The 24227-nt window shown below is 41.4% G+C and overlaps 1 protein-coding gene across 1 annotated transcript in view; it reads right to left on the reverse strand.

Annotated features, from left to right (window-relative positions):
• LOC124595086 (juvenile hormone esterase-like) overlaps window positions 1-17382 on the reverse strand; it is a 66325-nt gene extending 48943 nt beyond the window's left edge. Inside the window, exons 1-4 of the mRNA XM_047133676.1 lie at window positions 17211-17382; window positions 3682-3822; window positions 1015-1174; window positions 720-905 (exon numbers count right to left, since the gene is read on the reverse strand). Of these exons, the coding sequence (XP_046989632.1) occupies window positions 720-905; window positions 1015-1174; window positions 3682-3822; window positions 17211-17357 (634 nt within the window). The 5' untranslated portion in view covers window positions 17358-17382. The remainder of the gene's footprint in view (window positions 1-719; window positions 906-1014; window positions 1175-3681; window positions 3823-17210) is intronic.
• Between the last annotated feature and the right edge of the window lie 6845 nt (window positions 17383-24227).

The following is a 24227-nucleotide window of genomic DNA, read 5'->3' on the forward strand; positions in this document are numbered from 1 at the left end:
AAGCGAATAAACTTTCTTTCTGTGGAGACTTGACGTGTTCTGATTTTCTTGTGACGTGCTGCTCTGTTATCGTGTTTTGTCTTAGTGGAGATGTCTCTGAAAGTTAGGTACCACTTCGATGTAGTACCTTGACCTTCACGGATGCACGTTTTCATATCCAGTGGTCAGACCCACTTTCTCTTAAGGGAATTAGAGTGCTGCTGCGGCTACATCATTAATTGTAGGAGCGTTAAGCCTACTCCACTTATCTCTTCGCTCAAAGTCAGATGAGATCTTTGTAAGACAATTTTACAGGTGTAGGGTGGGCGAGAATTGAGCTATATCTGTCGATAAATGATTTTTGTAACTTATCAGTCGTGTAAAATGTCTTACAGTTTATCTCACAGGCAATACACCGTTGGGAAAGTGCTGAACTTGACGCCTATGCGCCACATAAAGGATATTTAGTGTGTAACAGTCCGCGAACAATGTAGTCTTCGGAGACGAAATGACAAACGAAGGGGAAGGAAATCGGAGCACCATGTCAAAGGAACCATCGGATTCGAACCACCATCCAGTGGAGAAGCAGTCCAATGTCTTACCACCGCACTACCTCGTAGCTAAGCACCTGAGATTTCTCGCCACTTCACATCACGACGAAGCACGTATTAATCATATTTCAAAGATCCCAAAAAGTCAATAAATGACTGTTAGGAAAGCAGAAAACTATAGCGACAAACCTTTAGCTGCAGGAGAGATTTGTAGCAAATGGCAGGACATCGCGCCAGCGCTCTCGCCAAATATTGTGACGTTCTGTGGGTCTCCTCCGAAGTTGGCGATGTTACTCTTGACCCATTTGAGGGCCATCACTTGATCTTTGAGACCAACGTTCCCGGGGATCACCTCATCTCCAGTTGATAAGAAACCTGCAGACAAACAGGTGATAAAATCATGTTATGAACCCAGAGTCGATGACTAGAACAACAGTCGTACTAAACGCCATAGCGTATACGTAGCTGACCGCAGTGGCCTCACCTAGTACACCCACACGGTAATTGAGAGTCACCAGCACAATATCGTGTTCCAGTAAGTGTTCAGGTCCGTAAAGATCCGTGTTTCCAGAGCCCATCATAAATGCACCTCCATGAATCCACACCATGACTGGATTCAGTTTGGCACTAGCTCCTGTCGGAAGCTTAAAGACAGAAAATACTAAATTTTTCAAATGAAGCAAATGTGACACATCTAAGAAGCAGAACACGATTGTGTCATTGTGTATTTACAATTCTCCGTTCTAAAAACGAGAGGATATCAAAGTAATTATTGGAAATAATTCAAAAACGCAATGGGGTTGCTTAGAAATAGTCGACTACATTTATTGTTATGACACTTTTCAGGTTTCACCCATCATCTAATGACCTATTACAAGCAAAGGTATAAGAGGTTACGCTGTAAATTTCACTGAAACGCTAATTTATTACAAAAGTCAGACTAAATGAACAATATTCAAGAACAAAATGTTCCTTGGCGCAGAGATACGTACCATTTTAGATACAAATGTATGAGACTTTGATGTAACACATATTATTATAATGATCAATAAATGATACTAACATTAGTTGCAAAGTTTCCATCTTAACTGCTGAACTGCCATACGAGAAATGGCTAGCGTTACCGTGTGTGCTGGGAGGAGGCTAGATTACGCTAGGCGGGGCAAGCGTTTCGATGCAGGTTTAAACGGCGTCACACAGAGTCGTGGCCTATGAAAGTATTACCTTTAAATTTTTAGGCCACAGTTGCTGAAAGTGCTTATCAGAGTATAAAACACTTACAAAATTACTTGGCCACCCACCGGCAAAAATCCAAACATACTTATAAATATTCAAGTGACACGTTACCATAAAATCAGAGTACGAAAATCTTTACTTGCGTTTTTGTTTGGACATATATAAAATAATTATCAAGATAGGACTAAATGAAATCTGTTACGGCGTAAATTGGGTCTGTAACTTAGCATAGAAACACATTTTCATTTTTATCACAAAATAAAAATTCTTAGGTCGTTGCTCGTCCAACCCAGTTCAAACTTGTGAAGTTTTAACTTAGTCTAATGGTGTACTCAATTCCACTTGGTCGGATGAGCAACGACCCAAGAACTGATGCTACCTATTATTGTACATATTAATAATATGTGTTACATCAAAGCCTCCTATATTTGTATCTAAAATGATACGTCTTTCTGTACCAGATAAGACTTTGTTCTTGAGTACTGTTCATTTACAACTAAGTTTTATAAGAAATTTAGGTTTCTGTAAAATTTGAAAGATGACATCAGATGATGGGCCTTAGACGGAAAGAGTCATGACAAAGAAAACAAGTTTTTTAATCAGTCACACAAACATGTTTAAATTCTTTCTGCATCTACATCCATATGATTACTTCGCAAGTTACGATTAAATTTCTCGTAGAGGGTTCATCGAACCACCTTTAAGCTGTTTCTCTAGCGTTCTACTTTAGAAAAGCGCACTGTAAAAACAAACATTCATACATTTCCGTGCGAGTTCTGGTTTCTCTTACTTTATGATGATGATCGTTTCTCCCTGTGTAAGTGGGTGACAATAGAATATTTTCACATTGCGAGGAGAAATCTGGTAACTGAAGTTTCAGGAGAAGGTCTTGCTTCAGCAAAAACCATCTTTGTGTTAATGACTGTCCCCTCTGCTCCCTCCCCCCCCCCCCCCCAAATCCATGTATCATCTCCTTGGCACAGTCTCCATTATTTCGCTACTATACAAAACGATAGGCCCTCTCTGAAATTTTTCTTTGTCCCTCGGTCAATCCTATCCGATGCGGATCCCACACTTCACAGCTGTACTCCAGAAGAGGGTGAACAAGCAGTTCTTTAATAGATCTGTCACAGTTCGATATTGTAAGTGTTCTCCACAGTAGAGAGTCAGTAGGTGTCTATTCTGAGACGTGCAGCACCGTCTATGACTCTGTGCACAGAGATTGTGGTTATGCGAATACGCTGCAAACACTACCCCGCTTGATGGGTGCCCTGACGTTATTGCTGCCTTCGTCCGATCGTAATGACATCTGTCGACAGTTTATACGATTATACCATGAATTAGACACTGGATGGGGAAACAGCAGTTCGTTGCTTTAATTTTTGGACACATGCGAAAATAAGGCCAGTGCTCAAAAGTTCATATGAGGTAAGACATGTAGATACTTCTTCGACACCGTGCCTAGCGCTCTGTGCTAATATGATTCCATTTGAACAACCTTGAACTCACTGCGCAAAGTACTGCAAGTAAATCAACAGCTTCCAACGTGTTCAAATACAGTAGTACTAGAGATTTGAAATATGGCCTACAACAACTGTGCTGCTCCATTACAAAATAGTACGCTGTATCACGACGACAACACTGTATTATTGAACAGTGGATTTTGTTGCGTAAGCATTTCAGAACTACTTTCCTGGTGGAAAGTTACTGCCTTCCCCTATGCAAATAAAGAAAGGAATTACTGATCGTCTAGTATACCTCAGTATATCAAACTTCGTTAAAGCTGTCAAAATGAAATGATAGCCGATACTGAGTGATATGTCGTATGACACATAAACTGATTTATCCTGTGAGTTATGATTGCAGAGAAGAGCATGAGAAACTTCAATGAATAACAAAAATTATGGAAACTTACCTTAGGTGTGTACACGTTTAGGTACAGGCAGTCCTCGTCTCCTTTATACTGATTACCGAAAAATACGTCCATTTGAGGTGCTACATTAGGTTCAACTGTGGCGTTTCGTATACCACTCCATTTTTCTGGTGGTTCTGGAGACTGAAAGACCAAAACACATACAGTTTTAGGACCATGAGTCCGTAATTCTGTAGTCACGCAATTGTTAATTTTCCTATCTACGTCCTTATCGTAACTGTTGGTGGTGCGATTCAATTCAAATAACAACAAATTACTTTTGAGTATGAAAATGTATGAGAACTTCCTTGTTTCAGAAACATTCCTTGTTACAGGGCCCAACCAGTAATCAACACCATCAACTTACTCACATCCCGAAAATACGTGGGAGAATAGGTAACCATAACTAAAGATGATTTCCATTTTCTAATTAGTGAATAGTGATGTGCTGTAGATTGTGACTACTGTCGATTCTTCAAGAATTTTCTGATACATAACGAAATTTGATCAATATTTACATTGTATTTTATGAATCTTAGGTGTGAAGCAACAATACAGGGTGGTCCATTAATCGTGACCGGGCCAAATATCTCACGAAATAAGCGTCAAACGAAAAAACTACAAAGACGAAACAAGTCTAGCTTGAAGGGGGAAATCACATGGCGCTATGGTAGGCCCACTAGATGGCGCTGCCATAGGTCAAACGGATATCAACTGTGTTTTTTTTAGTAGGAACCCCCATTTTTATTACATATTCGTGTAGTACATAAAGAAATATGTATGTTTTAGTCGGAACACTTTTTTCGCTTTGTGATAGATGGCGCTGTAATAGTCACAAACATATGGCTCACAATTTTCGACAAACCGTAGGTAACAGGTAGGTTTTTTTTTTAAATTAAAATACAGAATGTAGGTACGTTTGAACATTTTATTTCGGTTGTTCCAATGTGATACATGTACCTTTGTGAACTTATCATTTCTGAGAACGCATGCTGTTACAACGTTATTACCTGTAAATACCACGTTAATGCAATAAATGCTCAAAATGATGTCCGTCAACCTCATTGAATTTGGCAATACAGGTAACGACAATTCTCTCAACAGCGAGTAGTTGACCTTCTGTAATTTCGCACATGCATTGACAATGCGCTGACGCATGTTGTCAGGCGTTGTCGGAAGATCACGATAGAAAATATCGTTCAACTTTCCCCACGGAAAGAAATTCGGGGACGTCAGATCCGGTGAACGTGCAAGCCATGGTATGGTGCTTTCTCTGCAACTTGCCGCTTTACCTCGGAGGACGTCTCTCGCAGTCGGAGAAGAAACGTCAGGGGAGAGGTTTATACATCGACCATGGCCTATCAGCCCGTAAGTTTTAAGTGAAGATATCTAACATAGTTTTTTCGAAATTTGACTTGATCCAGAGGACCAACGATTTTGACAAACACAACTCGAATAATTTGACCAGCGCTCAATGTACCACACAATTCCATGTCATGACGACAGCACGAGCTATGCTACATCTTTGCCTTTGAAACAGGCTACTAGTTAAAGCAGCTGTAATTCGAATTTAGTGAGTCTTAATTAAACCAAGGGCACCACATAAAAGACCACATTGTTTCGATACGACAAACTTAACGAAAGCAAATCAGCTAGTATTTCATTATTTCGGAATTTATGCATGACGCGTCCATAGTGACTTTCTACTAACTTTTGCAGTAACACGTATCCTACATTATTTTGTGAAGTCGGAAAGCGGCCATAATTGGGTGGTGCTCATTTCAGATGTTTTTTGCAAGAAGATCAATGTTCCTTTGCTTATGGTGATTATGACGATACTCTTGAAGCGAATGGTGACGTGACTAGTGTGCTCTAGTTTCGCACATGCTAAACCAGTGACACTACGACATCTTGTGACACTTCTTAGTCAGTCGCTTTTTGGCAGTCAGTACTGGCAGTAGCTCCTGTGGCGAGGTGGTGGTGAATTTGAGCAGCGTTGAGTAAGGAATTCATCTTAGTTTTCTGGGTGACAGCGCAGCCGCGCCATTTCAGTACTTTGAATTTAACTGATAACTGGATTTTAGAAGCACTTGGGGCATTTTAAACATCACAGTGTTTTCGAGTTACGCATGTTTTCGCAGCTGGAGAACATTAACATGGCGGGGGAGTTAGTATATTTCATAATGAACTTTAGCTGTCGCGGAAGTGGAAACCCGAAGGAACAGCATCACTGACTTAGGTTTAACTGTCACATATAGCTGAGACTTCAAATCTCGTTTCATTATCGAGTTGGATGTTTAAATGTGGAATCTGTGAAATGCACAGTCTATCAAAAGCATCCGTATACCTCTAGGTAATGCGAAAGTGACCACAAGTTGTCACGAGAAATAGACTAGCCAATATGAGGAGTAGCGCTGAGTACTGTGTTTTCAATACAGAAAGAGTAACAGTTGAATAACTCTGTCAGAAGAACTCCGTCACCTCAAGCTTGTACTATCCGTATGTCACATTGATAGCAAATCCATCCTAGGTCATTTCAACCACACTAATGAAACACAAATCGACTGTTGATTATGCGATACCGAAGTGGAAACCCGAAGGAACAGTCAAGGCTGAATCAAGACTAGGCAGATCGCATGTACTGACGGATTGAGACCAACGAGCATTGCTTGTAAAACATTGCATGAAATCAGCGGCAAGAATAACATGCCAGCTCCAAAGTGTTACCAGGGGTCCAGTTGTCACAGTAATAACTACCGTGCATTGTGAGTTAAAAGTAATGGGATACAATGGAGGACAGCTCCTCATGAGATACACATTTCACTACTCACTGCAGATCAATCCTTGTTGTGGGGTAAAGAGTAACATCACCGGACAGTGCGTGACTAGAAACGAAATATTTGGAGTGATGAATCACGGTATACCCTGTGGCAAACCGATGGAAGAGTTTGGGTTCGACGAATGCCTGTAGAATGTCACTTGCTATGTTGTGTAGCTCCAACAGTGAAGTATGGACGAAGCAGTGTTACAATACGGGCACGCTTTTAGTAGTTAGGATGTTATCCCATTATTCAGCTTAAGAAAGTACTACATCCGAAAGGAAAATATTTTCAGCATTCTGTACAGTGTACGACAGAGAAAGAGTTCGTACCAAATGATTGATTGTATGAGCATGACAACGCACCCTGTCATAAAGCAGCATCTGTGATGAGCTGATTTGTGGAAAATAACATTCCTGAAATGGACTGGTTGGGCAACCTGAACCCAATGGAATACTTTGGGAACAGTTGGACCGTCGCTTCCACTCCTGACCCCAGCGTCCAACATCACAACCTCCTCTGGTTTCGATACTTGAGGAAGAATGAGCTGTCATTCATCCACGGACGTTCATCCATACTGAAAGTGTCCGATCATAGTTCATGGCGTAATAAGGGCGAAGGATAGATTCGCCCAATATCAACGTCCTCTAACTGATGCTCGGTTAATTATGACCAAATTGTATATTTTCTCTCTTTTCACGTAATCTTAACTACAATTAGCTACGTTTTTAATTCTTTTATTTGACGTGGAAATCCATACGCATTTGATAATTTATCTAAGACCATAATTTTATTTTGCACTTTTAATAAAAATACAGTATCCCGTATTCAGCCTAACTTCACCACTGGGTTGACTATATTATTTAGCATATTTATTCCACTCGTTTTGTTTTATTTAAATTGCTTTAGTGATTATTTATTAGAATAATGTATACTGGACTTAGTATGTGTAATCGGTGCTTGCCTGTCAGAACCTGTCATAAACATCTTGGGCTATTATTAAGTCAGCACAACACTGGACGACCCACCTTTGCGACCGTAGAGCCACATCTTGTCGTCAGGGTTGTTATCTGGCCAGAACTCCAATAATCCTAGTACTAATATGAGAGGATACACGGAAATTGTCACGATTATTATCTCAACTAAGAGAAAGAGTACATAACTTGGGTGCAGAATGCTTGAACATATTCTCAGTTCGAATTTAATATACATTCATAGGACTGAAAAGCTTATATCTACGAATCAGCGTGGTTTTAGAAAGCATCGCTCGTGCCAAACTTAACTTCCCCTTTCTCATATGATATACTACTGAATATACTCGTGGTCTAGGGGTGGTGTCATTGATTCCTAATCAAAAAGTCCTCGGTGCCGGGTTCGAAATACGCCACTGTTTAAGTTTTGACTAATAATCAGCAATGGCGGCCAAAGACTTGTGGCATACGAAGTCACCCTCATTCGGCCAACGACCTTGTCAAAGAGGGCGGAGGAGTGGACAGAGGTTCAGGCCACTCTCTTGCCCTTGGGGTAAGGAAGCGCCCCTGAAGGCAGAAGAATCAGCAATGGTCAATGGCATGACGATGGAAACACAATGGTAACTACTGCATTAATCACACGTAAAGTCTGTCCACAATACATGTGGCTGTAATTGAAAGATAGTCATGATTATCTCCCCATTCGTAAAAGATTCCGGAACATCTCACATCCCTTCGGATTTCCGGGAGAGGAATGCCAGTGGGGAGGTGACGATGAAAAAAGATCGAATAACCACCAAAGGGATAATGTTCTACTAGTCGGGGCGCGGAATGTCAGAAGCTTGAATGTGATACGGAAGCTAGAAAATCTGAAAAGGGAAATGCAAAGGCTCAATCTAGAGGCAGTAGACGTCAGTGAAGTGATATGGAAATGGAACGAGAATTTCTGGTCAGATGAGTACAGGGTAATATCAATAGCAGCATAAAATGGTATAACGGGAGTAGGATTCGTTGTGAATATACTGTGAACAGGTCAGTGATAGGGTTATTCTTATGAGAATCGACATCAAACTAACACCGACGACGATAAGCCAGGTAAACGTGCCGACGTCACAAGTGGGAGATTAAGAGATAGAGGACGTACATGAGGATCTTGGAAGGGTAACACAATACACAAAGGGAGGAAAATTTAATAGTAATGGGGGAATGGAATGCAGTTGTAGGGGAAGGAGTGGAAGAAAAGGTTACAAGAGAATATAGGCTTGGGATAAAGAATGAGAGAGGGGAAAGATTAATTGAATTCTATAATACATTTCAGTTAGAAACAGCGAATACTCTGTTCAAGAATTATGAGAGGAGGAGATATTCTTGGAAATGATCGGCTGATACGGGAAGATTTCGTTTGGATTTCATCACGGCCCGACATTCTGAAATGAGATTCTGGATTGTAAAGAGTACCCAGGAGCAGATATTGACTCAGATCACAATGTAGTAGTGATGAAGAGTAGGGTTAAGTTTAAGAGATTGGTCAGGAAGAATCAATATGCAGGGAAGTGGATACGGAAGTACTAAGGAATGGTGATATCTCCAGAAGTTCTCGAAGACTGCAGGTACAGGTACAAAGAATAGTTCAGTAGGCAGTACAGTTGAAAAGCACTGGACATCTGCGAAAAGGGCAGTCACAGACTTTGCAAAGAAAAGCATACGTACAGAGAAGATAACTGAAAGGAAACCGTGGGAAACAGAAGAAATACTTCACTGATCGATGGAAGAAGGAAGAAAAAAACAGTCCAGGGAAATTTAGGAATACAGAAATAGAAGTCGGTGAGGAATGAAATAAACAGGAGGTGCAGAGGATCTAAGACGAAAAATGGTTCAAATGGCTCTGAGCACTGTGGAACATAACATCTGAGGTCATCAGTCCCCTAGAACTACTTAAACCTAACTAAGCTAAGGACATCACACACATCCGTGCCTGAGGCAGGTTTCGAACCTGCGACCGTAGCAGTCACGCGGTTCCGGACTGAAGCGTCTAGAACCGCTCGTCCACTAGACGAAACGGCTGCATGAAAAACGTGAAGAAATCGAAAAAGAAACGATAGTCGGAAACAAAGACTCAGAGTGTAGGAAAGTGAAAACAACCTTCGGTGGGGTTACAAGCAAGGGTGGCAACATTAAGAGTGTAATCAGAATTCCATTGTTATGTGCTGAGGAGAGAGCGGATAGGTGAAATGAGTAGGTTGAAGGCCTCTATGAGGCCAAAGTTCGTATGATGACAGAAGAGAAAAACAGGAGTCGATTTCTACATTTACATCTACATCTACATCCATACTCCGCAAGCCACCTGACGGTGTGTGGCGGAGGGTACCTTGAGTACCTCTATCGGTTCTCCCTTCTATTCCACTCTCGTATTGTTCGTGGAAAGGATTGTCGGTATGCCTCTGTGTGGGCTCTAATCTCCCTGATTTTATCCTCATGGTCTCTTCGCGAGATATACGTAGGAGGGAGCAATATACTGCTTGACTCCTCGGTGAAGGTATGTTCTCGAAACTTTAACAAAAGCCCATACCGAGATACTGAGCGTCTCTCCTGCAGAGTCTTCCACTGGAGTTTATCTATCATCTCCGTAACGCTTTCGCGATTACTAAATGATCCTGTAACGAAGCGCGCTGCTCTCCGTTGGATCTTCTCTGTCAACCCTATCTGGTACGGATCCCACACTGCTGAGTGTGGGATCCGTACCAGATCAAGCAGTGGACGAACAAGCGTACTGTAACCAGATTCCTTTGTTTTTGTATTGTATGTCCTTAGGATTCTTCCAATGAATCTCAGTCTGGCATCTGCTTTACCGATGATCAACTTTATATGATTATTCCATTTTAAATCACTCCTAATGCGTACCCCAGATAATTTATGGAATTAACTGCTTCCTGTTGTTGACCTGCTATTTTGTAGCTAAATGATAAGGGATATATCTTTCTATGTATTCGCAGCACATTACACTTGTCTACATTGAGAATCAACTGCCATTCCATGCACCAAGCGTCAATTCGCTGCAGATCCTCCTGCATTTCAGTACAATTTTCCATTGTTACAACCCCTCGGTACACCTCAGCATCATCTGCAAAAAGACTCAGTGAACTTCCGATGTCATCCACAAGGTCATTTATGTATATTGTGAATAGCGACGGTCCTATGACACTCCCCTGCGGCACACCTGAAATCACACTTGTTTCGGAAGACTTCTCTCCATTGAGAATGACATGTTGCGTTCTGTTATCTAGGAGCTCTTCAATCCAATCACACAATTGGTCTGATAGCCCATATGCTCTTAATTTGTTCAATAAACGACTGTGGGGAACTGAATCGAACGCCTTGCGGAAGTCAAGAAACACGGCATCTACCTGTGAACCCGTGTCTATGGCCCTCTGAGTCTCTTGGACGAATAGCGCGAGCTGGGTTTCACACGTCCGTCTATTTCGAAACCCATGCTGATTCCTACAGAGTAGATTTCTAGTCTCCAGAAAAGTCATTATACTCAAACATAATACGTGTTCCAAAATTCTACAACTGATAGACGTTAGAGATATAGGTCTATAGTTCTGCACATCTGTTCGACATCCCTTCTTGAGAACGGGGATGACCTGTACCCTTTTCCAATCCTTTGGAACGATACGCTCTTCCAGAGACCTACGGTACACCGCTGCAAGAAGGGGGAAAGTTCCTTCGCGTACTCTGTGTAAAATCGAACTGGTATCTCATCAGGTCCAGCGGCCTTTCTTCTTTTGAGCGATTTTAATTGTTTCTCTATCCCCCTGTCGTCTATTTCGATATCTACCATTTTGTCATCGGACGGTCTACCCGACGGGAGGCCCTAGCCACACGACATTTCCATTTCCATTTCCATCTGTGCGACAATCTAGAGAAGGAACTACAGTGCAGTCTTCCTCTGTGAAACTGCTTTGGAAAAAGGCATTTAGTATTTCGGCCTTTAGTCTGTCATCCTCTGTTTCAGTAAAATTTTGGTCAGAGAGTGACTGGACATTTTGTTTTGATCCACCTACCTCTTTGACATAAGACCAAAATTTCTTGGGATTTTCTGCCAAGTCAGTACATAGAACTTTACTTTCGAATTCATTGAACGCCTCTCACATAGCCCTCCTCACACTACATTTCGTTTGGCGTAATTTTTGTTTATCTGCAAGGCTTTGGCTATGTTTATGTTTGTTGTGAAGTTCCCTTTGCTTCCGCAGCAGTTTTCTAACTCGGTTGTTGTACCACGGTGGCTCTTTTCCATCTCTTACTATCTTTCTTGGCACATACTCATCTAACACATATTGTATGATGGTTTTGAACTTTGTCCAGATATTAGAATCAGGATTTAAAGGAGCTTTGGAGGACCTAAGATCAAATAAGGCAGAAGGGTTTGATAACGTTCCATCAGAATTTCTAAAATCTTTAGTGGAAGGGACAACAAAACAACTATTCATGTTGGTGTGTAGATTGTATAAGTCTGGTAACATATCGTGCGACTTTAGGAAAAATATCATCCACGGAATTCCGAAGACTGCAAGAGCTGAAAGTGCCAGAATAGTGCACAATCAGCTTAACTGCTCATGCATCGACGTTAATGATAAGAATAATATACCGAGGAATGGGAAACATGATTGAGGGTGTGTTAGATGACTATCCGTTTGGTTTTAGGAAAAATAATGACCCCAAGAGGCAATTCTGACGTTTTGGTTGATAGTGGACACAAGACTAAAGAAAAATCAAGGAACGTTCATAGGATATGTCGACCTAGAAAAACAGTGTAAAACGGAACAAGATGTTCGAAATTCTGAGAAAAATATTGGTAAGTTATAGGGAGAGAGGGCGAACACACAATAAGTGCAAGAACGAAGAGCAAATAATGATGGTGGTCGACCAAGAACGAAATACTAGGATTAAAATGGTATGTAGTCTTTCGCCCCTACTGTTCGATCTGTACATCAAGAAGCAATGAGGGAAATAAACGAAAGATTCAGGAGTGGAAATAAAATTCTAGGCCAAAGGGTATAAATGATACGATTCGCTGAAGACATCGCTATCCTCAGTGAAAGTGAAGAATTACATGATCTGCTGAATGGAATGGACAGCCTATTGAGTACAGATTATGGATTTAAAGTAAATCAAAGAGAGACAAAAGTAATGAGAAGTAGCAGAAATGATAACAGCGAGAAACTTGACATCAGGATTGATCGTCACGAACCAAATGAAGTTAAGGAATTCTGCTACCTAGGCAGCAAAATAACCAATGACAGACGGAGCAAGGAGGACACCAAAAACAGAGTAGCACTGGCAAAAAGTTCAATTCTGGCGAAGAGCAATCTACTAGTATCAAACATAGGTCATAATTTGAGGATAAAGTTTCTGAGAATGTATGTTTGGAGCACAGCATTGTATGGATGTGAAATACAGACTGTCGGAAAACTAGAAGATAATCGACACATTTGAGATGTAGTGCTACAGACGAATGATGAAAATTAGGTGGACCGATATGGTAAGGAATGAGGAGGTTCTGCACATAATTTTAGAGGGAAGGAATATGTGGAAAACGCTAACAAGGAGAGGGCACTAGACGGGTTTGTAGGGAGCAAAAACTATAGGCATCAAATCAGTCAGAAGACTGATGACTCAAAAAAGTACTGCGAACAATGTTTCTAGATCTCCGTAAAGCATTTGGCACGTTACTCAATTGGAGGCTGTCAATGAAGGTACGAGGGTATACGAGAAGTTCACATATATCTGTCTCGAAGACTTCTTGAATAATAGCAACGAGTGATTTGCCGGTGAAGGAGACTGCATATAAGTCGAGTGTTTGGGATCCATACCAGGTCAGATTGAAGAAAGACATCAGAGCAGAGGAGGGGTGCTAGATTTGTTACCTGTAGATTCGAAGGACACGTAAGTGTTACAGAGATGCTTCGGGAACTCAAATGGTAATCCCTGGAGGGAAGGCAACGTTCGTTTAGAGAAAAGCTGTTGAGAGAATTTGGAGAATCGGCATCTGAAGCGAATTGCCGAGCGATTTTGCTGCCACCAACATGCAACGCGTGTAAGGACCACGACGATAACGTACTAGATATTAGGGCTTATTTGGAGGCATATAGACACTTATTTTTCCCTCACTCTATTTGCGAATGGAACAAGAAAGGAAATGACAAGTAGTGTTAAGGGTTACCCTCCGCTACACACCGTAAGGTAGCTTGTAGAGTATCTATATAGATGTAGAAGTAGAGAGTGGGCTTACATAGTACATTCCTTCTGAGATAATGACAAAAATTTATTGTGCTCGATATTTACGAAATTTTGCACTGTGACCTTCTTAGTACCACTTTTTGATGTTTTAGTTCTCTGAGCGTTTGATACTTTAAGTGCTATCAACGCCCTTCTTATTACCCAACCAGTAGCTGAAAACAGTTTATTACTTATTGGATCCTTTACTTGACGTCTAATCGACCACAAAAAATAAAGCCTTTTTAGAAATGAAACGATTAACAAAGTTATAAACGTGAGGTGGAAAATATCGATATACTGTGACGAGGAAACTTGAAGAAACTACTTCGCAGATTTCGGAGTTATCTAACATGTGAATTGATATCATATCGCAAGAATACTTGACAGGTTCGTAGCAGGAGATAGTATTATCTCTATAAATCTAATAACGAGAGGAATTAAATTACATTCGATCGGCAGGTACATTCCGTTGAGACGTGCCTGACGACAGTCTTCTGGGATCCCTTTAGCCTGTGTTGTGCCGCAGAGTACACTTCTGAAATAACGCTAAGAGACTGTTAATTTCCTTCAACAATGTTGATGAACTTGCTTCACATATGTTTTAATTGATATCAGAAAAAAATCATCGAAGCAGTCAGAAACATCATCTGTTACAACATAACGAACACTTAACCTTAAAGGTAGAACATCCTGCAGATGATGTGGTGTTAATGACAGAAAGCTAGAATGACTGTTTCAACAAGCTTGCGTTTGAATACGATTGTTTTTTTTACCTACCGTCAGCGTTAGAACAAAATATGTGATATCCTTCTAGTAACTGGCTGAGGCAAAAACAGCGCTTTCCTCTGATCACGCAGTGAGACAGTGACATTACTTTTGTCTGTATGAGTATCAACTTGGAGGACAGATGTTCATTACTGGTGGTATAGGAAAAGCACCTTGTATTAAAAATAAACTTCCTAACTACATCCAAAACCTCTGAAATCTACGAGGCATTCCTTCGTATGACCTGACTAACATCGAGACACTGCCAGAAAACTGAGAGAGGTCAACTGCTGCACTGAGACTACAATCACATTCTCTAATCCTTTGTCGTTTTGTTTTCGAAGAGTGGCTAAATGCAGATCCTCATGCTAGTCCCTCCTGCGTAAGCCTCTCCATCTATGCATATCTACGGCAACCTCCACCGAAATGCCCTGCGCTGATGTCTGCGAATTCCTTTCACGATTGTTTTAATTGTTTCACAGCCATTTATAACTTGTTTTATCGTTTTTTTCCTTTTACCATGTCGCTGTGTGGTTCACTGTTTGTCGAAACTCCATCTTTTCTGTTGTAACGAGAAGTATTAGAAGGAGGAAAGACGTGGGAAAATCGCTTTTCAAAAATTTGTTTCCTCATCAAAAATGTTCTCATTGTCGTAGTGGACAATGATCTAATGTTTATCAGTTTGCTATTGAGTTGGTGAATGTAAAGCAGAGACGAAAAGTAGGAGGTTGAGAGGAAAGAGATATTTCACAACGTCTGTTCGTCTTGCACGAAATTTTTGAGAAATAAGTCCTCTATTCCGGCTGCAACTAGTCGCCTTTGCGTTGGAATTCTTTCTTCGTAATGATCAAACACTGCTATGATAAAACACTGCTCTCGTCAAACTTTGTACGATACGACTGGTCGTAGAACACGGATTGGAGGAGGCAAAACTTACGTTTACGGTAGACGTAAATTTAGGGAACGTTTCTGACGATGTTGGCTAGGTGGCAGCAAGGATGAAATATAAGAAGTGAAAGGTTATCACACAACTTGCACGGAATGCAGACTACAGTTGGAGTGATATGAAAGTGAAGCTATGGTTGAAAAGGGAGAGAGAGATAGAGCTTTAGCCTGTCTCTAATGTTATTCAGTCTGGATACTTTGCAGATAATATAGGTAACCAACAAGAAATTTTGGAGGGGAATAAAAGTGCTGGGTCACTAAATTAAAACTTAGAAGTTTGTCACTGGCTTTGTAATTCTGTCAGTCTACTAGGCTCTGAAAGATCGGTCGAACGGATTGGGCGGTATCTTGAAAAGAGGTAACGAGACGAACATCAGTAAAACAAGGATAAAGTAATGTACCAGAATTAAATCAAATCATGAGGGTATTAGATAAGGAAACTGAACACTGTAAAAAGTAGATGTTATGACAGTAGGACAGAAAGATAACTGAAAATAGGCTCAGTAGAAGTTATACAAGATACAGACTGACAATAGTAAGAAAAATGATTACGAAAAAGGCAAATTTGGTACAAAGAATACAAATTAAAGTGTTGGAAAGTTTCTGAACATAAGAACTGAAGAGCAGCCTTGTAGAAAAGTGAAACTTGGTTGATAATCAGCCTACACTATAAATAAACTAAAGCTTTTGAAACGTGGTGCTACAAAACTATGGTCAAGGTTATATTGGTAGGTAATGTGCTAGACGGCGAATTGGGCATCACCGACCACCGTGTCATCCTCTGCCAAAGGCGTCATTGGAAACGGTATGTAGGTGGACAGCTCACAGTTCTCCCGATCGTTGTAGGATCTCTTAATGAGCTCCTAAGTTGGCCTCAGGAGGCTGAGTACACGCCGACCCAGCCATCCCAGCAAGGAAAATCACTGACAACATCGGGAATCGAATCTGGATCGTTGACTGAGCAGACAGCCGCAGAGACTACTCACCTGCTGCGGCGGATTAGTTGGACAGATAAGACGACTAACGAATAGGAGCTAAATTGGTTTGGGGAGAAAATAAATTTGTGTCACAACTTGATTAAAAAGAAGTATCGGCTGATATCACACATGCCGCAGCGTGAAGGGATTGTCAATTTGGTAATGGCGGAGAGTGCGGTCCGTAAAAACCGTAGAGGGAATAATTATTTCAAACACAGTATGCAGTTTCGAAAGGATGTAGGTTGCAGCAGTTGTGCATGGATAAAGAGGATTGTACACGGTAAACGAGCGTTGAGAGTTGTATCGTAGCAACCTTCGTCCGCAAGCGTTCCGAAAACCGACAGAGGTTTTGATAAGTGAAGCACTGGCTGCGAGGAAATTTAAGAAGTATCTAAGTGTTTGAGATGCGTTGTAGGAGGAGTTGAAAAAAAGGTGGACATTATATGAGACGGTTGTCAGGGGAAAAGACGAAGAAAGTGATATTTGATAAACGTCGACCAGGAGGGACAATAGGGTAGAATATGTTTAAACATCAAATAGAGTACTAAGGGGAGATGTAGAGGGAAAAGATTGTAGAAGACCGAAATATGAATGTATTCCACAAATGACTCAGGATGTTGGGTATAAGTGCTTTCTCAGAAGATTTTGGCAAGGGAGAAAAAGTAATGGTAGGCCGCATGAATCCTGAGGACCGATGACTCACAAGTGAAATGCAGCTTGGATTAGCTTGATCAGACTACTTCGTTATAGTAAAAGTAGTTGTTACGTGTGCTCACCTTGAACCTGAGAGGACCGACGGGCGGCAGCGCGTACGGGATGGCCTGGAATGCGCTGTAGGGCCGGCCAGAGGGCGTCTTGGCCTTGCGGCCCCTGAGCGTGCCCTGCGGGATGGTCACCGTCACTGCGCCTCCTACTCGTGCCATGTCTGTCAGCCGTCTGACCCGGTGGTCAGCCTGCCGCGCCCGGTGTGGGTGAGATAGCGGGACACCACTCCCGTTATCAGTGAGATATCAGTTCCTCGAAGGTTACCGCTGACATTGAAACTGAATGGTATGCATGTCGATCCCTTGCTCTCCGCCTAACCCTTTCAGACGCAAAATAACTAAAACCATTTTTTAAAGTTTTTTTGTTTTATTAGGATATAACTCATACAATATTATGAAAAAATGTGAAAAAAGGCAGGTACAGAGCGGTTTCAAATGAAACCACTGCACAATAAATGCGGTGGCTTCAAATGAGACCACCACCTTAAGCTTCATTACTTTCCTTGATAGAGCACAAAACAGTTCTTTTCTACTGACAAACACAAAGCATCTTGGCAGGAAGAACACGTCCATCTGCTTCTATGTGGATTACTTTTTGTGCTGCAGTGTACACATCGCCTCGATGTGCCATGTACTGGCAGATGTTTTGATTCTGTTGTGCGTTTTTCCACTGGAACAACAGTTTTACACCTTTTGGCGCATGGTTCAGATGATGTGCTTTGGCGACCAGGACTGTCTTTGAAAACACGGGATCCTGCATGGCCAGCTACAACAAGCCGCCGATATTCCTTTAGTTGTGCCGGCCGTTGGTGGCCGAGCGACTTCTTTCAAAGTTACAGGTGAGTCAATTGTTGACACTAACGTGACAATACGTTTATCTTTCCATTTCATGCATGCAATCCCATCAGAACGAACTGACCAGTCACTTTCTCCTCTCCGCAGCTCGTTGTCCCGTTTCAGAAGAGGGAAGTCCTTTTCTATGAGCTCTAATGGAACCACAGGCTAGGATACCATCAAGTTTTAGTGTCTGCAAAAGTGGAGCACTAGTAAAAAAATTGACAAAATATATGTGATATTCTTTGCCTTCTAAGGCTTTACACAAATCTCTTACAATCCTCTCTCCCACACATATCTCCACTGCACCATCTGATTTCCCAGTATATACCTCAAAATCGCAGATACATCCCATTTTGTCAGCTTTGACCCATATTTTGTACCCTCTCTTGATGGAATTTTGAGGCATATACTGTTCCATGCATTCGTCAACAGATTGCTCCTTAGTTGGAGCATAACATTCTTTGAACCTTGTCAGTAATTGATTTATTAGTGGTCCAATTTTATACAATTTGTCGTAACATTTATTCCCTTTTTGTGGCATAAGGACATTGTCATTTACATGTATATGAGATAAATTCCAGCTCAATCTTTTCAGTGACATAAGTTAAGAAATGTACTCATCTCTGAGTCCGTTGTGTGATGACCAGCAATCACGATATGCGCAAGGTTGTTTGATACCCATTAGAATATTTATAGCCAAAAACACCTTGAGTTCATCTTTTTCTAGAGATCTGTAATTCTTACCATTCTGAATAGCATAAAGATTAGTCTGGAATACTATGTGTTCCAGCATATTGTCCCCAAATAGATATAAAAAGAAATCAACTAGCAGCATACTTTGACCTTCAGTTTTCAGTATTACTTTGACACGAATTTCCTCTAAAAAGTCGAAGAATGTATCGTAGTCCGCAGCTCGTGGTCGTGCGGTAGCGTTCTCGCTTCCCGCACCCGGGTTCCCGGGTTCGATTCCCGGCGGGGTCAGGGATTTTCTCTGCCTCGTGATGACTGGGTGTTGTGTGATGTCCTTAGGTTAGTTTGGTTTAAGTAGTTCTAAGTTCTAGGGGACTGATGACCATAGATGTTAAGTCCCATAGTGCTCAGAGCCATTTGAACCAGCCATTTGCGTCGTACTGTCATCCCTTGCCCATGTAAAATTCAAAGACCTAATTAGTGGAACGTTATTTTCAGAACAGAAACTGTAATCACTGTAATTTGCAGAACTATTATTCTTTCACTTTCAGAAACAACATTAGCTATCACTGGTCTTGGCACTTGTGAATCAAGATCACTGTCTTCAGCCAGAATATCACTTCCATTACCACTGATACTGTCAATCTCAGAGTCCACATCAGAAGAAATTTCTTCTAAAAGACATGCCAGAACTTCCTCATCCTTTAATTTGCGAGAACACATTTTGCGAAACTGAAATTAACAACAACATTAGCTTCTAATACTACCCCTGCAGCCGCAGTGGTTTCAAACGAAATCACCAGAGTAAGTACGAAAAAAGTACATGATTTTCATTATTGTTGCAATACATGTAACATGTACACTCGACAGCAAAAATAGTCGGTCACGCTTGAATTCCAACGTGTAGGCTGCACCTGAATGTATGCAACCAACATAACATACCTGTGTTGCACATCGTCGCAACCCTCCACAGTACAGTCATTGTAAGATACACAATGGGCACCGCTAGACACTACTAGAGACCACCGGTCTTAATGACAGTCCGTCCAAATGTAAAGTAACACCACGATAGCACAGAAGAGATCAGACAGTCCTTAACGTTTGTAAACAAAATTTAATTACAATAAGTGACATTTCAAACGTTATGGGACAACTAATTTTGTCGCATAAATCGTTCAGTAATCCTTAGGCACAATTAAATATTTGACACAATGTATGGATTTACAAAGTTGTATGGCAATTGGAAACAAGTTCTTTGCTGACCAAAAGGTTTACCTAACACTTGCTGAACGTCATTCAACGTTCGACGGGGAGTGGTTTCGCATCAACTTTATGTAATACTAAGCAATTAAAAGAAAACGTGCTTAACGGCGGCAAGCACTCTACGGAAATCTCAACATTATAACCGAATAACAAGTAGTATCATTGTTCACATTACTCATCAACAGTTACTTGTACACAAAGATCAGATGCAAACCCAGAGCGTAAAGCCATTGGTAACCAAGCAAAGCTTTTTGTCTTTTCGAGACTCGATCACTAACCAGAAAGACACGTCAAATATTGACGTTGGAACCAGTATCAGTTATCAATTCTCAACTGGAACATAAAAGATGGCCAGCCGGAGTGGCCGTGCGGTTCTAGGTGCTACAGTCTGGAACCGGGCGACCGCTACGGTCGCAGGTTCGAATCCTGCCGCGGGCATGGATGTGTGTGATGTCCTTAGGTTAGTTAGGTTTAATTAATTCTAAGTTCTAGGCGACTGATGACCTCACAAGTTAAGTCGCATAGTGCTCAGAGCCAACTGAACCATAAATGACGACAATGTTTGTACGAAACCGGGAACCCTAACATGACAATTACCTTCTTGGTAATTAACCTCGAAAGACGTATATTGTTGCACTGTCAAGGAACAAAGGATGCACATGTTTAAGTTTAGGTTTAGGTTAAGTAGTGTGTAAGCTTAGGGACTGATGACCTTAGCAGTTATGTCGCAGAAGATTTCACATACATTTGAACATTTTTGAATTTTTACGGTCAACAATGCACCATGTCACCAGGCCACGACTGTTGATGATTGGTTTGAAGAACATTCTGGACAATTCGAGCAAATGATTTGGCAACCTATCGAACATTTATGGGACGTAATCGAGAAGCCAGTTCGTGCGCAAAATCCTGCACCGCAGCACTTTCACAACAAAGGACGGCTATAGAGGCAGCGTGGCTCAATATTTCTGCAGGGGACGTCCAACGACTTGTTGTGTAAATGTCAGTCGAACAAAAGGCGGGAAAAAGGAGACCCGACACCACATTAGCCACCGCCGTGTATAAAATATATGTACACAATGATTTTTCCGAAAGTACGGTCCAATTACAGTGAAAAACAAAAAATTTATAATTTGCAACAGTTAGCTACATCTTCGAGCTACTTCCCTACACAGTCGCCGCTTCGACTTAGACAATTGCGTAGCATTGTACCAGTTTTCCAATACCCTCCTGATAGAAGGCAGCCTCCTGCGCTTGCCGCCAATCCTCTCTGCTGGTCTGCCGCTCGTTGTTGGGGTGTGGACCACAAACCGATCGGCAACACTTCCAAATACGCGCGCCGCCAGTTACGACACCACAGCCCCACGCGGGCGCTGTCACAAACTATTACGCCGTTGCAATTAAATGCAAGCATCTACTCTCTAGATCTCCAGAAGCCTGTTGCTTAAGATCAGATATTCATGCAGTAACGCCATTTTGTGGGTTTGCCTGTTGAATGACTCTTAAAAACTTACATACTTGCCAGGACTCGTCATTTGCTGAACGGTCATAGTACTGAAGACGGTCTGAACTGCAAATCATTTTGCATCGGTATGTATTCCAATATTCAAATCTGCTGTTAGCAACTGACGCTGCAACCACTGCCACAAATTTATATATTATTTTTACTATTTGATATTAGATCTACACCTACATCTATATCTACGGGATTACTCTACTATTCACAATAAAGTGCCTGGCAGAGGGTTCAATTAACCACCTTCAAGCTCTCTCTCTACCGTTCCACTCTCGAACGGCACGCTGGAAAAATGAGCACTTAAATTTTTCTGTCCGATCCCTGATTCCTCTTATTTTATCGTGATTATCATTCTCCCTATGTAGGTGGGTGGCAACAGTATGTTTTCGAAATCGGAGGAGAAAATTGGTGATTGAAATTTCATGAGAAGATCCCGTCGCAACGAGAAACTCCTTTGTTTCAATGATTGCCACACCAATTCACGTATCATGTCTGTGACACTATCTGCCCTATTTCGCGATAATGCAAAACGAGCTGCCCTTCTCTGTACTTTTCGATGTCATCCGTCAGTCCCACCTGATGCGGATCCCATACCGTACAGCGGTACTCCAGAATAGGGCGGACAAGCGTGCTGTAAGCAGTCTCTTTAGTAGACCTGTTGCACCTTCTAAGTGTTCTGCCAATGAATCGCAGTCTTTGGTTTTGCTCTACCGACAATATTATCTATGTGATCGTTCCAATTTAGGTTATTTGTAATTGTAATCCCTAAGAATTTTGCTGAATTTATAGCTTTCACATTAGTGTGACTTACCGCGTAATGAAAAATTAGCTGATTTAGTACTCATGTGAATAACTTCATACTTTTCTTTATTCAGGGTCAATTGCCACTTTTCGCACCATACAGATATCTTATCTAAATCATTTTGCAAGTTGTTTAGATCATCTGATGATTTTACAAGACAGTAAACGACAGCATCATCAGCAAACAATTTAAGACGGCTACTCAGATTGTCTCCTATGTCGTTAATACACAGGGTGTTACAGATAGGTACGGCCAAACTTTGAGGAAACATACCTCACACACAAAGAAAGAAAATATGTTATGTGGTCATGTGTCCGGAAACGCTTACTTTCCATGTTAGAGCTCATTTTATTGCTTCCGTTCAAATCACATTAATCATGCAATGGAAACTCACAGCAACAGAACGTACCAGCGTGACTTCAAACACTTTGTTACAGGAAATGTTCAAAATGTCCTCCGTTAGCGAGGATACATACATCCACCCACCGTCGCATGGAATCCCTGATGCGCTGATGCAGCCCTGGAGAATGGCGTATTGTATCACAGCCGTCCACAATACGAGCACGAAGAGATCATGGATCCCAATCAAGACATCACCAACAATGCCTGCCCAAACGTTCGCAGACAATCCGTGTTGATGACGTGATTGCACAATTGCGTGCGGATTCTCGTCAGCCCACACATGTTGATTTTGAAAATTCACAATTTGATCACGTTGGAATGAAGCCTCATCCGTAAAGAGAACATTTACACTGAAATGAGGATCGACACATTCTTGGATGAACCATTGGCAGAAGTGTACCCGTGGAGGCCAATCAGCTGCTGATAGTGCCTGCACACACTGTACATTGTACGGAAACAACTAGTTCTCCCATAGCACTCTCCGTACAGTGACGTGGTCAACGTTACCTTGTACAGCAGCAACTTCTCTGATGCTGACATTAGGGTTATCGTCAACTGCACGAAGAATTGACTCGTCCATTGCAGGTGTCCTCGTCGTTCTAGGTCTTCCCCAGTCGCGAGTCAGTACATACTCACGAAACTAAAATGAGCTCTAACATGGAAATTAAGCGTTTCCGGACACATGTCCACATAACATCTTTTCTTTATTTGTGTGTGAGAAATGTTTCCTGAACGTTTGGCAGTACCTTTTTGTAACACCCTGTAGATCAATAGAGGACCTATAACACTTCCTTGGGGAACGCCGGATATTACTTCTGTTTTACTCAATGACTTTCCGTCTATTACTGCGAACTGTGACCTTTCTGACGGGAAATCACGAATCCAGTAGGCACGTAGTAGAATAAATTAGTATTTCAGTTATCTGTTCATGAATGGTATTCGTTCCTTGCTCCTCTATCCACTAAAGAACAACATGGCGTGAAAAGGAAATCATAACAAACTGGCGAGGAGGATTCGATAGTGGAACAAGGATTTTTGGACACCACAGCTGGACAATTTTCTTTTTTTTTTTTTCGTTCTACTGATTTCTATCCTGTGCGTGTGCATATATTAAGTTGAAATACCGAAGCTGAAATATTTAAGCTTATATATTTAAAGAATCATGGCAAATCAGAGAGAAAGACATCTAAGTGTTGAGCAGCGTCTAACTTCTCTTGCTCATATTCAGAGTCAACAAATAACTGCTATCAGCATTTTCTTGCGTCGTACAAATGAAAGCAGCTCAGTAGCAAAGGGCGCCAGACGCTAAAGAAGGAATTCAGCTGCCCTTCCGGCACTTCAATGAGACGGAGGAAACATGGAAAGAATACATAACACAGCTATATCAACATTTAGATGCCTACAAAATCACAGTTGGATCATGTCATGAATTTTTCTTTTCGTGTGTAAGAGTGTACACCTTATAGTGAAATTTTCCTCGCCAGTGATCCCCAAACCCAGCTATATGAGGTCACAATTG

The sequence above is a fragment of the Schistocerca americana genome, chromosome 2, assembly GCF_021461395.2.
Source record: "Schistocerca americana isolate TAMUIC-IGC-003095 chromosome 2, iqSchAmer2.1, whole genome shotgun sequence".
NCBI lineage: Eukaryota > Metazoa > Arthropoda > Insecta > Orthoptera > Acrididae > Schistocerca > Schistocerca americana.